Source organism: Physeter macrocephalus, chromosome 2 (genome assembly GCF_002837175.3).
Source record: "Physeter macrocephalus isolate SW-GA chromosome 2, ASM283717v5, whole genome shotgun sequence".
In the NCBI taxonomy this organism is placed as follows: domain Eukaryota; kingdom Metazoa; phylum Chordata; class Mammalia; order Artiodactyla; family Physeteridae; genus Physeter; species Physeter macrocephalus.
Genome location: NC_041215.1, coordinates 45,089,536 through 45,106,143, shown reverse-complemented (window position 1 = coordinate 45,106,143; position 16,608 = coordinate 45,089,536). Strand labels below are relative to the sequence as shown.

The window sequence follows — 16,608 nt, the reverse complement described above, 5'->3', positions numbered from 1 at the left end:
CCATTTTCTCGGACCTCTCAGTTCATTTATGTATCAGTCAGTGTTTGCATTATTATTGCAGCGGTTTGTTCTAATGTTAGCTAAGCTTTAAATATTCCTTCAGGGCTTCCCTGGTGGCGCAGTGGTTGCGCGTCCGCCTGCCGATGCAGGGGAACCGGGTTCGCGCCCCGGTCTGGGAAGATCCCGGAAGATCCCACATGCCGCGGAGCGGCTGGGCCCGTGAGCCATGGCCGCTGAGCCTGCGCATCCGGAGCCTGTGCTCCGCAACGGGAGCGGCCACAACAGAGGGAGGCCCGCATACCACAAAAAAAAAAAAAAAAAAAAAAAAAAATTCCTTCAAAGCTACCTCTGTGTAATCATGCTTGGCTCCATTTCATAGCATAACCATTAGTGCTAAGAATGTGGGGTAAGAGTCCTTTTCTCTGTCAGTGATTTCAGCTGTCAGTCAACCTCTAAAACAGTGACACAGGGAATCTATTAAAGCTGTTTTCGTCAAAGCATGGGCTCTTCAGTAGGGAATAAGAAGTCTACAACAGTTAACATTTCAGTCTCTTTAGCACTTTATTTGTTATAAATACAAGTCAATACCACAAGATGGCACCGTCTTACTTTTCAACATCTACAATTACAAACATTGATCTTCATAAAATGGTTTCAGCTTTTTCATGTGTTGTTTTAGATATTATTGAAACCTTATAAAAGCAAGACTTGCTACAAACAGGATCGGTGTTTGATATATATTAAATGAGGTCAGATAATTAAATTCAAAAAAAGAATTTATAAATATTCAATAAGAAAATTGAAATTACAAAAGCAGCGTTTTTCATCATTAAACTGAATTACAACTGTGTGTGGTTAATGCTATATCTACATGGCTAAGTTTTTGTTAAAATACAGGTTTAGTAATAATTAATTTACCTCTTTCTCCAATATAACCACCTATTACTTCATTTGTACACCCTAACAGTCAATACACATTTCATTCAAAACCACCTAGCTTTCATCTAGTCCAGCAATTACACACATTCCATTTGTTTTCAATAGATTCAACCCATGAAGTACCATCATCCCCCTGGCTACAAAACAAAATATAATTTGTAAAGGTAAAAACTCAGGGAATTTCTGAAATGGTAACCCATTCTCTCTATGTTCATGAAAATAGGCAATCCAACTTGAAAGTCTTTGAACCAATGTAAGCTCTAGAAAACTCAGTGTTGAAGTATGGGAAGAATAAGGATTTGCACTAACATAGTGCATAACAATGCAGTGTCAGGCGACTCATCATTTACAGTAAATGCCTTGATTGGACTTTCCTCCGGATTGTCATCATGCTGCTAAGGATAAAGTTTAAAGTTTATACTCAAGTCTGTGGGAATTCCATCATGTTTTCTTCTTCCCATTTCCAAGCAGGAAGAGAAGGGTTTTCAGGTCCCTTGGGAAAATCAAAGAATTAAACACACCCACAAACCACTTGAAAGCAAAATGGCAGACAGAATAATCCTTGACTCCATGTCCAAATGAAGTTGAGTCAATATTACTTTCACAATATTTGTATCCTGCCTCATATAACGCATCAGGAGATTCCTCAAAAAACTGAGAATTCTGAGAGCTACAAAAGAGAAAGCAGTTAAGGCAGTTGATGTCTACATTTGGATTTCTTTTTCAGGTTACATGTCTAAGTCTCCATCGTAGGCTAAGGTCAGAGGCTTCTGTTGGGGAGGTGTGCTTTGATGTGGTTTTGGCTTCTTGCTGTAAAGGGAAAAGAATTCCTGAGATAAAGTTCACAGAGCTCTGTTTCACCTGCCAAACAGAATTGTGAGGTACAGAAATTCAAGTGGTTAGACAAAAGTTTGATTTCTCTGGACTGGTGGGTTCCTTTTTGGAATACTGGTGTACTTTGACCCTTAAACCAGGAGAAGCCTTTGTTTTTTTTTTTTTTTCAAAATCTTAAAAATGGTTTAGTGGAAACAATGAATTTGGTAAAGGCTACTTTCCTTTGTTTATATGCAGTCATTCTAACATCTGTTGCTCACGAATTCCTGAACTACTACGACCTCCACAGCACAGATGTTTAACATCATAAGTAGTTAGAACAGCCAGACTCCCACGCCTTACTCTGCTCTTGTTTTCAAGTAAACACACTTCTGCTCTGGCCTGAATCCTGACATCTAGCTGCCAAGTCACCAGAGCCTGTCAGGAAAATTTCACTGGTTCTGCACCAGGCAAAGCTATTCTCCCCTGGTCTCTGTTCTCCTTGAGGTCAACAGTGTTGCCAGATCAGAGAGGGGCTGCCATTCCTTCTCACAGAGAGAGAAGCTGAACTTGAGTTACATTCCCAAAATCACACAGTGATGCCCCAGATCTGGGCAAAACATGCTGCATTACACTCTGCTCTTTGATTCTCAGTATGCATGAATCTCAGTTGATGAGTATTTATAGTTTGAATTCTACCACACAGTGCCCCACCTCCCACCGTTCTGTCTCCCTTCCCTCCTCAGTGCCTTGGTTTTGCTGCGACTTCAGAGCCCAGCTCTCTTCGGGTTGTCCTCACCAGCAGGGGAGCCATCAAGTGCCAAGCCCTGTGCTGAGGATTTACAGAAGGTATCTCAGTAAATCCCAGGACAGCACTGAGAGGGAGGCATTAGGATTATTGCTACTTGACAGAGAAGGACTAGAGAGGTTATTTACCTTCCCTCAAGTCACTGAGTGAGTGGCACAGCCTGGAATCTAAGTGCATCTAAAACCCACAGGACAAATGCTTTTAACCCTTCAGTGCATCCTCCCTCTATCCAATTCATTAATTAGGCACTTGGTGGAAACAACTTTTTTGTCTGTCTGTATTAATTTTTATACTTCGAGTGAATGTAAATTGAAAACAAACATCTCAGCGTGTACAACTGACTGGCATTTCGAACACTGTGTTACAGTGTTGCATAACCATCACCCTAAAGGGAAACTGGTCCCACTAAGCAGTCTCTCCCCGTTCTCTACTCTGTCCCTGGCAACCACATATCAACTTTCTGCCTCTGTAAATTTGCCTATTCTGGGTATTTCATATGGAATCATACTATATGTGTGGCCTTTTGTGTCTGGCATCTTTCGCTTAATGGTTAAATTAGAGAATTGTTTGATATGTGAATTTTACCACAAAAGAAAAAGATGTTTGATAACAGGGTTGTAGGGAGAATCTCCTAGTTTAAAATACTCAGGTTCTAATTCAGGAGAAATTTTTTTTTGATGTTTGAAGCAATTTATAGATGCTAAAGAGGTAAATTACAAATGATTTTTTAAAAACCTACTACAAGGAACCAGAGATCCTACTGTGCCCCTACCCGGCACCCAGTGTGTAGCAGGCGCTCAGTGTATGACTTGCTGAGTGCTGGGCACTGGCTGCAGGCAAACACCTGCCTGTCAGCAGAGGGGAGGTAGAAATATGCTTTAAATTCTCTGCAGAGGCGTCCTCGGCTTATGATTTCCCGTTTCCCAGGTCTATTCTGCTTCTCAAGAGCAGTTACTGCATAATTATCTCGATAACATTCAACTTTATCTATATTAACGTATATGTATATTCCACTGTAGTCATATTGCCAGGCCCAGGCTCCTTATATCTATTTTATATAAGTAGTGTGTAAATGCCAATCCCACTCTCCCAATTATTTAGCCTCCTCTCTTTCCCCCCTGGTAGCCATAAGCTTGTTTTCTACATTTGTGACTCTCTTTCTGTTTTGTAATTAAGTTCATTTGTACCATTTTTTAGATTCCACATATGAGCAGTATCATATATTTGTCTCTGTCATACTGAGCAAAGTAAATCAGACAATCTCTAGGTCCATCCATTTGCCGCAAATGGCATTATTTTGTTCTATTTGGCATTTGCTAAGGGCTGTTCGGCAGAGAAATGGGAAAGCTGAGTCCTGGGGCGTGGGGAGGAGGGATAGAGATGGCTGGATCTTTACAGAGACAATAATATTTGGTTACCAAAGGGGATGGGGGGATGAGAGAGAAATTGGGATTAATATATACACACTACTCTATATGAAATAGGTAAACAACGAGGACCTACTGCATAGCACAGGTAACTCTCCTCGGTTTCTTGTAATAACCTATAATGGAAGAGAATCTGAAAAAGAACTGATGTGTGTGTGTGTATAACTGAATCACTTTGCTGTACACTTGAAACTAATACAACATTGTAAACTAAGCACATTTCCATAAAGAGACAATAATAAACTTGGCCAGCCTCTAGGACTGTGCCTGGAAAATTCTGCTCAAATATGACACAGATTTTTATAGCAGCTTCCAGGTATGGAATTACTATGAACATTGTGTTCACCTCTAGGAAAAAAAAAAAAAGAGAAAGGGGGCTCCCAGTATCTAGGTCTTGGATTTTTGTGGCTCGTGGTATGTGTCGGGATGGTTGTGATGAGGGCTTCATTTCATATGCATCTTTTCATACTGTGTAAGCTCTCAATCGACAGATACTAAAGTCACATCTATGAATGTGCGAGATCTGAGAACTTTTAGAGAGTTTAAAAGTTAGCAACCACTGAATAAGGTGGTGATTTTGCTGCGGAGCTGTGGCTTTACAAAGCTTCCTGGCTGGTTAAAAAGAGCCCTAAGAGGAAGAGCTGAGTGGGAGGCTGCCCTCAGCACAGGCAGCAAATAGGAGACTTGTCCTTTGAAGTCCCTGCTCCCTTTCCCTTCTCCCTCCCTGGTATTTATTAGGAAACTCATTTAGGAATCATTTTTTAAGTCACTTTCTCTCCTCAACTCTGGTACCGGGGAAGGTGTGACCACCTCCTCACACTAAATCAGGAGCCACCAATGCCTGGCCCAGGGGCCGCCGCCACCCCCCCCCCCCCGGGCATCCTGTACCCGCGGTGGACGTCTCCCATCCATCACATTATTGTTTACTGCTGAGCCCAGGAATAGCCTCATAACTCTTCCTAACGGAGTACTCTTGACAGCCACCATCACTTTCAGAGTTGGCCCAAGGGAGAAAACCAGTATGCAACCCCGGCTGTAAGAGATCATTGACGGACACGTTTTAAAGTCACCTCTTCCATGACCATTTGCGTTTTAGCAAAGGATAAACCCATTAAGCCAGAAAAATGAGCTCATTGTAAACGGGCAGGCAAGTGCTGGCACTTCTCAGCACTCTTGAAGTCAAGCCACAAGGACCCATCCCCAGACCAGAAGACATTAACAGGCAGCTACTCAGGAGGGCCAAGCCTTGGAAGTGGCGACACCACCTTCAAACTTTCAAATTTGAGAGCCCCTTTCCTGCGTTGTGCTGAGCAAGGTAGAATAGCTGCAGTTCTCCGAGTAATTTCCAGGCACTATGTCTAGATTACCTACAAGCTCACCCAGTGGTCGTCCCCACTAAATTACCTCATGAGTCTTTATTGCCAGGGGAGCTGGGCATCAGTAATGTTATTTCAAAAACTCCAAATGCTAATGGCAGACGTGCAAACGGTCATATCTGAACGAAGCAGTCCTTGAGACAACTATTTTTCTCTGTTTTCTCAAAAACATGTTCAAGTGTTATCATAAATTGCCTTCATGTAAAGTGTACACCTAACAACTGGCATATTTATTAGAGCAGCTGTCTTGTCCTAAGCTTTTTATTTTGGGGGAGAAAATATAAGATCTCCAAAACTGTCATCCTGTAACTCTTCTGCAAGATATTTAATAGAAATAGATGGTGTGAAAATACCTGTTTGGATTCTTTAGGCAGCTCCTATATAACAGTAAATGTTTTGATATCAATAGGTCTGTACCCAGGTCTGTAGCTTACTTGGGAAATGAAGAGCCCCCCAAAAATGTGAAAGGTGTAGACACTACCTCGAGTCTAGAGTTTTTAGGATTACTCAAGGGAAAGAAACTACAGAGATTGGAAAGTCCAGTGGAAAGAGTATAAATTTGGGGGTTAAGACAAACCTGGAGTTGATTTCACCAGGCTGATGTCCTTATGTAAGTTATTCAACTTTTCTGAGGATTACTTACTTCCCCTTTAAAATGAAGGTGATATTAGCAACACCTCATTGGATTATTATGAAGACTGAATAAGGCAATCTATGCAAAGCACTTTGTTTGATGTATGAATATTAGATTTTTTTCCTGGCGGCCCGGGTGTGATCCCTAGTCAGGGAGCTTGATCCTACATGCTGCAACTAAAAAAATCCCGTGTGCCGCAACTAAGACCTGGCACAGCTAAATAAATAAATAGGCCTATCAACACACCAGGGTATAGGGAAACAGTAGAAAATGAAGTTGAAAGAGTTGTTTGGGCTCAAATAGTGGAAGACTTTAATTGACTGGTAAGGCAACCAGAACATGACTTTCATTTTGCTGTCAATGGGTGTCTGTCTGAGGAGGAGAGGGGCTGATCACTTGGCTAAGTTTTAGGAAGATTAATCTGGCTATAGACTGCTGAAGGGAGCATTTGTAAAGAATCCAAATATGGAAGTAACTGTGCTACTTCCAACAGGGGATTATTAAGGCTGGGCATTGAGGATGAAAAAAATAGGTATGAGAGATACTGTACATAAATATTTATATAATTTGGCCACTAAAAAGTAAGGGGCAATTCCATTGATCTTCTATAATAAAAATTTTCCAGAAAATTATGTTTGTCATCAGAATTCAGTGAGGTACCTAATTAATCCCCAGCACCTAGAGTTAAACAGAAAGGGCCGCAATAAATATTTATTGTTGAAGGAATGGATTAAGGGTAACACAATTTTAAGTTGAAGGAAATGGAGAAATGTAAAAGGGTGAAATTTATGACTTATTAATCTTTTAGATATTCTAGGGAAGAAGGAACCATAGAATGTGGAATTGGGGATGTGGCTATGAAGTAGAACACATCCAAGCTTTCACAGACTAATAGACTAGCGGATTATCTTACACTGTATTGGGCCGTTGCTTTGAGAGCAGTGTCTCATCTGTCAACCCTTTATGTTCTTTGTTGCAATTTAAGACCATTTCCTTCTTCTAATCTTTTTTAGTGGGGAATGCTTCCTATCACTCTCAACCTCATGTAAGGCTTTCCACTTCACACTTGTTCATTAAGACAGGACCTAGACAATACTCAAAACTTACCAATTCAAACATAATTGGTCAAATCATTTGATTTTAGGGTAAATGACTAACTGAAGGTGTTCCTTTTTACTACAACACTGTGGCAATATTTGGATAGAAATCCAACTTCTAGAAATTCAATTTATAGGTGGCAGAAAAAAATGAAAGTCACTTTATTTTCTTCACTAACTTTCACTGACCAAGAGCAAAGATTTAAAAACCTGTGTAACCTTGGAAGTACAAGCTAGAAATACAAAGACAGACTGGATTTGAATTGTGATTAAAATCTGGGTGAAAATTCTCAAGGAAATAGTTTGAGACATGATGAATATACGTATCTTGATTTAGAGAAAAAAAGGAACACTTTGCTCTCATGAAAATTAAAAAAAAATCCTTTGAAAATTCTTCTTAGGAAGCTAATAAAATATTCTCAACACACTTGAAAACATTCAAATGTATTTACTTCTGTCTATCTGGTTTCAAGACCAGCTCATCAAATAAAATATATTCTATACAATAAGCTAATCATCATTTTCTGAGAATAACATATTTTTAGGAACTAGTCACTTACAAATTGGGGTTCCTGGAATGGACAGTCACTTAAATTTTCTCTCATGGCTGGTCAATGTAGATAAACAGCTGGCTCTAATATTCAAAATGTACTAAGAGGTTGTTTGAACCAACTGGTCCATTTAACATAACTGGTCAAAATAGGTCAGTTTGAGAAGAAAATTTAAGAACTAGAATTATCTAGAGTGATGGTTCTCAGCCTTGCCTGGATATTAGAATTATCTGGGACACTCTTAATTAGTCCTGCATGTGGTCAGGTTGTTCAGATGCTTAAATCAGATTCCCTGGGGCTAGAAATATCAGAAAGGGAATGTAAATCTTTCAAAATCACACCCCCAAAATAAAATACTTAGGAATAAACCTGATCAAGGAGGTGAAAGACTTATATGCTGAGAACTATAAAACATTAATAAAGGAAATTGAAGATGATTCAAAGAAATGGAAAGACATCCCATGCTCTTGGGTGGGAAGAATTAATATTGTTTAAATGGCCATACTACCTAAAGCAATATACAGATTTAATGTGATCCCTATCAAATTACCCATGACATTTTTCACAGAACTAGAATAATCCTAAAATTCATATGGAACCATAGAAGACCCAGTATTGGCACAAAAACAGACATATGGATCAATGGAACAGAATAGAGAGCCCAGAAATAAACCCACACACCTACGGTCAATTAATCTTCAGCAAAGGAGGCAAGAATATACAATAGGAAAAAGACAGTCTCTTCAGCAAGTGGTGTTGGGAAAGTTGGACAGCTGCATATAAATCAATGAAGTTAGTTAGAACATGCTCTCTCACCATACACAAGAAAACTCAAAATGGCTTAAGACTTAAACATAAGACATGACATCATAAAACTACTAGAAGAGAGCACAGGCAAAACATTCTCTGACATAAACCATACCAATGTCTTCTTAGGACAGCCTCCCAATGCAATAGAAATAAAAACAAAAAGAAACAAATGGGATCTAATTGAACTTAAAAGCTTTTGCACAGCAAAGGAAACCATAAACAAAAGGAAAAGACAACCTATGGAATGGGAGAAAATATTTGCAAATGATGCAAGAAACAAGGGCTTAATTTCCAAAATATACAAACAACTCAATCAAAAAATGGGCAGAAGACCTAAATAGACATTTCTCTAAAGAAGATGTACAGATGGCCAATAGGCACATGAAAAGATGCTCAACATTGCTAATTATTGGAGAAATGCAAACTGAAACTACAGTGAGGTACTACCTCACACCAGTCAGGATTGCCATCATTAAAAACTCTACAAATAACAAATGTTGGAAAGAGTGTGGGGAAAAGGGAGCCCTCTTACACTGTTGGTGGGAACATAAGTTGGTGCAGCCACTATGGAAAACAGTATGGAAACCTCTTTCTCAGAAAACTAAAAATAGAATTACCATATGATACAGCAATCCCACTCCTGGGCATATATCCAGACAAAATTCTAATTCCAAAAGATACATGCACCCCTTTGTTCACAGCAGCACTATTCATAGTAGCCAAGACAGGGAAACAACCTAAATGTCCATTGACAGAGGAATGGATAAAGAAGATGTGGTACATATATACAGTGGAATACTACTCAGTCACAAAAGAGAATGAAATAATGCCATTTGCAGCAACATAGATGGACCTAGAGATTATCATACTAAGTGAAGTAAGTCAGAAAGACAAATACCATATGCTCTCTCTTATATGTGGAATCTAAAATATGATGCAAATTAACCTATCTATGAAACAGAAACAGACTCATGGACATATAGAACATCCTTGTGGTTGCCAAGGGGGAGGGAGTTGGGGGAGGGATGGAGTGGGAGGTTGGGGTGAGCAGATGTGAGCTTTTATATACAGAATGGATAAACAACAAGGTCCTACTGTATAGCACAGAGAACTATATTCAATATCCTGTGAGAAACCATAATGGAAAAGAATATATGTATATGTAACTGAATCACTTTTCTGTACAGCAAAATTAACACAACACTGTAAATCAACTATACCTCAATAAGCAAAATTTTTTAAAAAAATCTCTGGGACTAGGATTCAAATATCAGTCCCCAAGAGGTGTCAGGAAATGCCAGTGTGCCTTCAAAGCTAAAAAGTACTGATCTAAATAAAAATTCTAAAATGGGAAAGCCCTGACTAATGACTTGCCTCTTATACCTTCCGATAGTATTTGAAAACCAAATAAAAGGATGTTATTTCAAACAAGGACAATAAAGATAATGATTTCCCATTTCAACTATTCACCAATTCTACTGTTGATGATTATTTGTGAGTTCAAGGGTCCTGTTATAATGGCCAATGATCTTATCATAAGTTTTCTTTTAGTATAACATGCCGCCCATGAAAATATGGAATATTAACTTTTTACTAGTTAGTACTTACCAAATAAGGTAGGAAGTAAATACTAGGAAAATCATGATAAGAAAACCACCACCTGAAACGCCATAAACCCAGATTTTCACTCGGCCATCTGTTTAAAATAGAAAATAACAAGCTTAGCAACAAAAGCTTTATTTCTTATCTAAATTAGTGTATTATTTATTTCTCAGCTGAATTCTGAGATTTGCGTAAGTCAGAAGCATAGGTGGAAATACCCACATGTGACAGCTATCAAATGTCAAAAAAAAAGGTGAAAGTATAAAATGTAAAATAGTCTATCAATCAATCATTTTTTCACAAGGCCAAACAAAGACCAGAAATCAGTACTTCATAAAATCTAACAACTGGCAGGATATTTTGAACTTATTTTCATTTGTATATACTTCTAATACAAAAGTATTGCAAAACATATACATATGTGTACAAGTATATATTATTTTGGACTTGTTGTCTGCTGGAGTTAAAAAATAGAACCAGTCTGATCTATTTTGTGATTTTTTTCCTGCGTGAGGTATACCCTGACTGTATGTATGGTGTGCACGTGTGTGTATAAATTTGAGTTGTTTCTGGAAATCTCATGGTTTTTGCTCTGTTTTACATGAGCACACAGTTAACTAAACTTAGAATTGCACTGATAGTAGCAATGCCTTAGCATCTCAAAGGAACTATGTTCCTTTCTGAAAGATATACACATAAAAGGTTCATTATACTACATGAATGTAATTAACTGTGGGTCCAAAGAACATATCAACATCTTATGCTAAAGACTTTCGTGGGATGAAAAACAAGCAAAATCTATTGTAAACAACACTTGTTTGGAAGAAAATCACAATTACTTTCAATTGTATTATGACGACCTATTTACTTTCAATTGTATTATGACGACCTATTACAATTTTTGCTTACAAGACACTTTCAAGCCTCAATCAGGTTTTAGAATGAGGTTTCAATGTAGTAATGATATATTTCTATGGTCATAAAACTTTTAACAAAGCTTTGATTCTTACCTCTTTGATAACACTAATGATGAAATCCCCTATTCTGAATTTTTTACATTGGCAATAAGAAAAAAAAGTCTTTCCTGAGTGAGAATGCATCTGTCATCTTATTACCCCTAAACCTCATAGAGCTGAAGTATTGGAAGATACAGTGTTTTTCAATCCCTAGTACAGAGGTATGCGGTCCATGACCTTTAAGCCATGTTACTTAAGAAGAATCAATATAGCTTTTTATAACAGCATAATGGATAGGATCAACGTTCAAACTATTAAAAAAAAGATAATGTAGTGAAAAGTCAGTCTTCCTGCCACCCTCTCTGAGCTTCCTACCCAGCCACTACCACGGTAACCAATTTGGTTGCGAACCATCTTATAGTTTTCTCTGCACATGCAAGCAAATGAGTACAAACACAAAATATCTGCACTTTTTAAAAAAGACACAAATGGTGTGTATCACTCACTTTGGTACTTTTCTACGTCACAATATATATTGGAAATATTTCCATGCTAGTTCATAAAGACAGGACTATCTCATTCTTTTTGATACCTCTGTGAGACATATTGCACAGTTGTATCTATTTTTGTTTTTCTATTTTTGTTTTTCTGTTATTCTACTTATAGACATTTAGGTTATTTCCACTCATTTGCTATGTAATAAGCAGTCATATAATGAATATCATTTACATACTTCTCTTAGTATACATATGTATATTTGTATGATGAATTCCTAGGAGGAAAATTTTAGGCCAAAATCTATGATAGATTTTTGCCCAATTGCCCTCCTGAGAGGCTGCTCAAGTTTACAATCTCATCATGAGAACCTAATGAAAGTTATTAACTCTCCCCAGACTAAATATATATTTTACATATATACTTACATAAATACATATGTATACAATAGTGTATATATGAATATACATATATGTGTGTATGTGTCTTTGTGTGTGTATCCGTATATATACACACACATATGCACAAACACATATACTCACATACGTGCTATTGATCCTTTAGTGAGACCTCCGAAGGTTAAGGACCTCAAGCGTGGATTTGAAAACTCATTTCCCTGGAACTTCACCCTAATTCTCTTCCTGAAATAGGGTCTACGAGCAGTAGGTGAACCTGGCTACATTTCATATCACGCTTCCCTCAAACTTAAGTCTATTGCTATAAATTAGCTAAATGTCACTAAACGTCACAAAATGAATAAGATATTCTTGAATACCTATGGCATGCCCGGACATACACGGGAATCAAAACTTGAGTTAAGATATTGTGGTCATCCTTAAAAGTTAGTTAAGGAGTGTACATCTTGTTTCTTCCTCTAGATGTAGCGTCCTTTGTGCCTGGGCTCTGGTTTTGGTTCATTTAAGCATGTCATCAAGGCACTTTGGTATGGCCAACGCCTAGGGTCTGGGAGGAAAGTTCCCAAGGTATATTTTGGCTGAGCTTTGTGTGTCTCTTCCCTCTCAATGCTCCCTTCCCTCAGTCATTCACAGCATTTTGTTTTCTAGAAGAGGTACGTACAGTAGGCACACAGAATTTTGCTTTCATTTTCTGCCCACTTCACAGAGTGGGAAGTAGAGACCAGTGCTTTGTAAAGACCTTATTGGCCTGCCTTTCAAATCTTCCTGTCACTTACTGGTGGTGTGTCCTTCGTCAAATTAGTTTGCCAATTTCAGCCTCCTAATCACTAAAATAGGGATAATGGCATCTCATTATGTGCAAGAACGTAACGAGTCATGCACCACAACCAGCATGGAACCACGGGGTACAGAGAAAGCATCTAAAAAATGTTCATTCTTGTCCTTAATACCCACTAATTTTTGAGTCCTGCAGGGCTGACAATGTGCTAATACTCATGACAATCATGCAGGGCAGGTGCCTCTAGATCGATTCGTAGATGAGGAAACAGTTCCGGAGAGGTGAAGAAATTACAGTCAGTCACAAAATAGTTACCTTCTGAGCTATGATGCCAGTAAGGGCTGTTGGCCTCTGAAATTGATGCTCTTTACTATTTCACTGGTGTTTCTCATACCAGATAGGGTCCCTGGACATTTCCCTAGGTACCTGCATGTTCCTGAGAATCTATTCCAATTTTTGCTTTAAATTTCAATTATATACACAAATTCACAGTTATAAAAATAAAGTCTTTGGCAGACATAATTTACAATTCTAATATTTTTAAAGATTAATAAATATTTTGGTTCCTTAACTCAGTGTCTCTTAAACTGAGATTGACAGACTCATCTTCAACCACCCCATGAGAACATTTTACACCACACAACACTCAAAGTTGAGAAACCTTGAACTAGACCATGTTGCTTTTTTCCTTCTCTCCTCTTTTCCTCTTCCCTCCGTTCTTTCCATCATGAGCAGTGGTCACAATATGAACCCCAATCCCCCATGAAAGAATTTACATTTCTGACTCATAACCGATATGTACCTGGATCAAGGGGTTGAAGAGACCATCCTTTAAAAATATCATGTATTTTTGAATTCACAGGTCTGTTTTTCCCAGCGAGATTTTTCACATCAGCTTTTTTGTCCTCTGAGCCAGGTACTTTCATGCAGTAATCCAGGAAACCATTGGATCTCATGATCTCTGTATAGCCCTTCTCACAGCCACAGACTCCACCCTATAGCAGAAAAAAATGTTTACGGTTACACAGTGAGTTGTGTAGATGAAAAAAGAACGCTTTAACTGCTGGAGGCACTTAACATTCGCATGGTATGTCATGGCAATTTAGGGTTTTCCAGCACCAGACTTGCCAAAGAGATGAAAATTCAATAAATAGTTCATCTTTTGGAATTCCAAAGTCAACCCTTAAATAAACCATCAGTTCTTTCTAGTGGTTTATAATTCTTATACCTTTCAAATATGAAATCACAATTCTTTGTCAATAGTGGGCATTAACTATAACCTTTTCTCTCTTACAGAGATGTTTAAAGCATCTAATTAAAAATTAGCCTCAACTCTTCCCCCAGCTGTTTCAGATTCCTGCCCACTCACTCCAACCTGCCCTTGACACTGAGAAGCAAAGCAACAGGAATTATGTACATATCTTCTTTGAGGTTTGTGCTCTTTGAGGTCTATTTCTGCCTCTATCACTTTCTGCCATTGATCACTAACTAGTCTGAACTGCCTCTCCACTCAAAGGCTTAGTTCTTCACTCAGAGGAGACAGGCCAAGACTGTGGAGAAAAAAAGACTTCACCAAAGGCACATGTCCAAGAGAGGGAGGAGAGAGAGAGAGAGAGAGAGATTGATATCTTGTAGTAATCCGAGTGTCACATCACATCATCACATTCATCACATCATCACATTCCTAGTTGGCATCATGACAATATGACCTTCATACTTGTCTGTGGATTCCTGGTAATTTTCATGTACAATAAACCTCTCCAAGAAACTGATTATGATAAAGTATAACAGACAAGGATTTCTATCTGTCTCTGGAAGTAAAACTGAAAATAACTGCTCTTCCTTCCTTCAGAAAACATAAAAGCGATAGAAAAGAATAGAAAATAAGCATAAGATTATGAATCTCTCTAACTCTGCTATTAGGGCTCCTCACATAAAACTATATCTGGAATTTTCTGAACAGCCTTACATAGCCACTCACATAAGTAAGTCCTTATGCATCAGCCAGATTTACTTAGGTCATCGACTGTTGACTTGAACACATGATTTTGAGGAGCAACAGATACTAAAACTAAAAATAGGGTACCACAATCTTCCACAAAAAGTAAAAGTCAGAGACTTCCCTGGTGGCGCAGTGGTTAAGAATCCGCCTGCCAATGCAGGGAACACGGGTCCGAGCCCTGGTCCAGGAAGATCCCACATGCTGCGGAGCAACTAAGCCGGTGTGCCACAAGTACTGAGCCCGTGCACTGCAACTACTGAAGCCCACGCGCCTAGAGCCCGTGCTCCGCAACCAGAGAAGCCACCGTAATGAGAAGCCCACGCACTGCAATGAAGAGTAGCCCCCGCTCGCTGCAACTAGAGAAAGCCCGCGTGCAGCAATGAAGACCCAACACAGCCATACATACATACATACATACATAAACTTATTTTTAAAAAAGTAAAAGTCAGAAAAGCATATAATTAATAAATGCCTACAGTTTAGGTAGCACTCGTATAATAATGCCAATTATTATAGTATTTGCAGTGGTTTTAATTGAAGACATTATTCAGTGTTCAATGGGGAGAACTAATTAAGAAAAATTGGTATATGCTCAGCTATGAAAGCCATCTTTTCAAGATGGATCTCTATTTAGTCTGAGTGAAAAGTTGTAACCAGTCACATATGCCAAAGGTTCAAGGGAAATGGTAATTTATGTTTTATTAAAGAGGGTATCCAGAGAGTTGGTGGAAAGCCACAACTTCTATTTAGCAACAGCCTTAGCCCATGAAGTTGCTGCTGAAATCTTTTTTTCCGAACTGGAAGCTTAATCACTCACTCGCTTTTCTGTGGTAAAGAATTAACCTAACTTGAAGTAGAAGAGCCATATTAACCGGATGGAGCATTTGAATCTTTTTTTTTTTTTTTTTTTTTTTTGCGGTACGCGGGCCCCTCACTGTTGTGGCCTCTCCCGTTGCGGAGCACAGGCTCCGGACACGAACCCGTGTCCCCTGCATCGGCAGGCGGACTCTCAACCACTGCGCCACCAGGGAAGCCCCATTTGAATCATTTTTTGGAAAGAACACACTATAAGAAGAAACTTGTTTCTTTGAAAGACAGGGCACACCTTTCTTCTATGCGCACTGCACACAATGAGTGCCACTGTTGACAATACATGGCACATTTTGCATTAATTCCTGAGCAGTGGTTGATGGGATTTAAGGCAGAAAAAGGGGAAGAAAAATTTCTGCTTTAAAAAAATATATACACACACATATAATTATTACCCATAAACACATATTCAACTTATTTAAAATCAACTAAAATTTATAGAGTACAGTAATCATAGTGTAACCAATTTTAATACATAATGTTTAGCAAATATGAACATGACCTTTTTAATATCTTTCAAAATAGTTTAGGTATATGAAAGGCTAAGAATGGAGGAAATAAATCAACTGAGAGCACGTTGATAAACAGAGGATAAACAGAGCTAACATAGATTAGATATCTGAAAGACGGGGTCGGCTATAGATGGATTTAGAGAAAAAAAAGACTGCTTTCTTGAACACATGCCCTGGAAAGAAATTCTTAATAGCTGTGATTACTCCTGCAAATGCCTCTCTGTGGTATTGTGGGCCCCTGGAATTGCTACTTGGGCTGGAGGAGAATGGAAAACATCAGACAGCATACATATAACACGGCGATTACAATCCTTGTCCAAGCCTCCAGCACATGACTCACCTGTGTACAGTAGGAGAAAGGTTTTCTGCAGGCCGGGTTACACCGCCGAATAGCAGCAGGGCGTGCCTGAGGGGAACAGCCTCCTACAAAGGAAATCCCACCATCATTTACAGATTTTTCTATGATGAATACTCATTTCCTTTCCTCTCTGGCACTGGCTACCTTGTAACAGTATTATCTTT

General features: G+C 38.7%; 1 protein-coding gene across 1 annotated transcript in view; it reads right to left on the bottom strand.

The window, feature by feature from the left end:
- Positions 1 to 555: 555 nt before the first annotated feature.
- The window catches only part of THSD7B (thrombospondin type 1 domain containing 7B), a 773,362-nt gene continuing 757,309 nt past the window's right edge, over positions 556 to 16,608 (bottom strand). Inside the window, exons 24-27 of the mRNA XM_024122279.2 lie at positions 16,427 to 16,509; positions 13,505 to 13,697; positions 10,064 to 10,151; positions 556 to 1,749 (exon numbers count right to left, since the gene is read on the bottom strand). Of these exons, the coding sequence (XP_023978047.1) occupies positions 1,668 to 1,749; positions 10,064 to 10,151; positions 13,505 to 13,697; positions 16,427 to 16,509 (446 nt within the window). The 3' untranslated portion in view covers positions 556 to 1,667. The remainder of the gene's footprint in view (positions 1,750 to 10,063; positions 10,152 to 13,504; positions 13,698 to 16,426; positions 16,510 to 16,608) is intronic.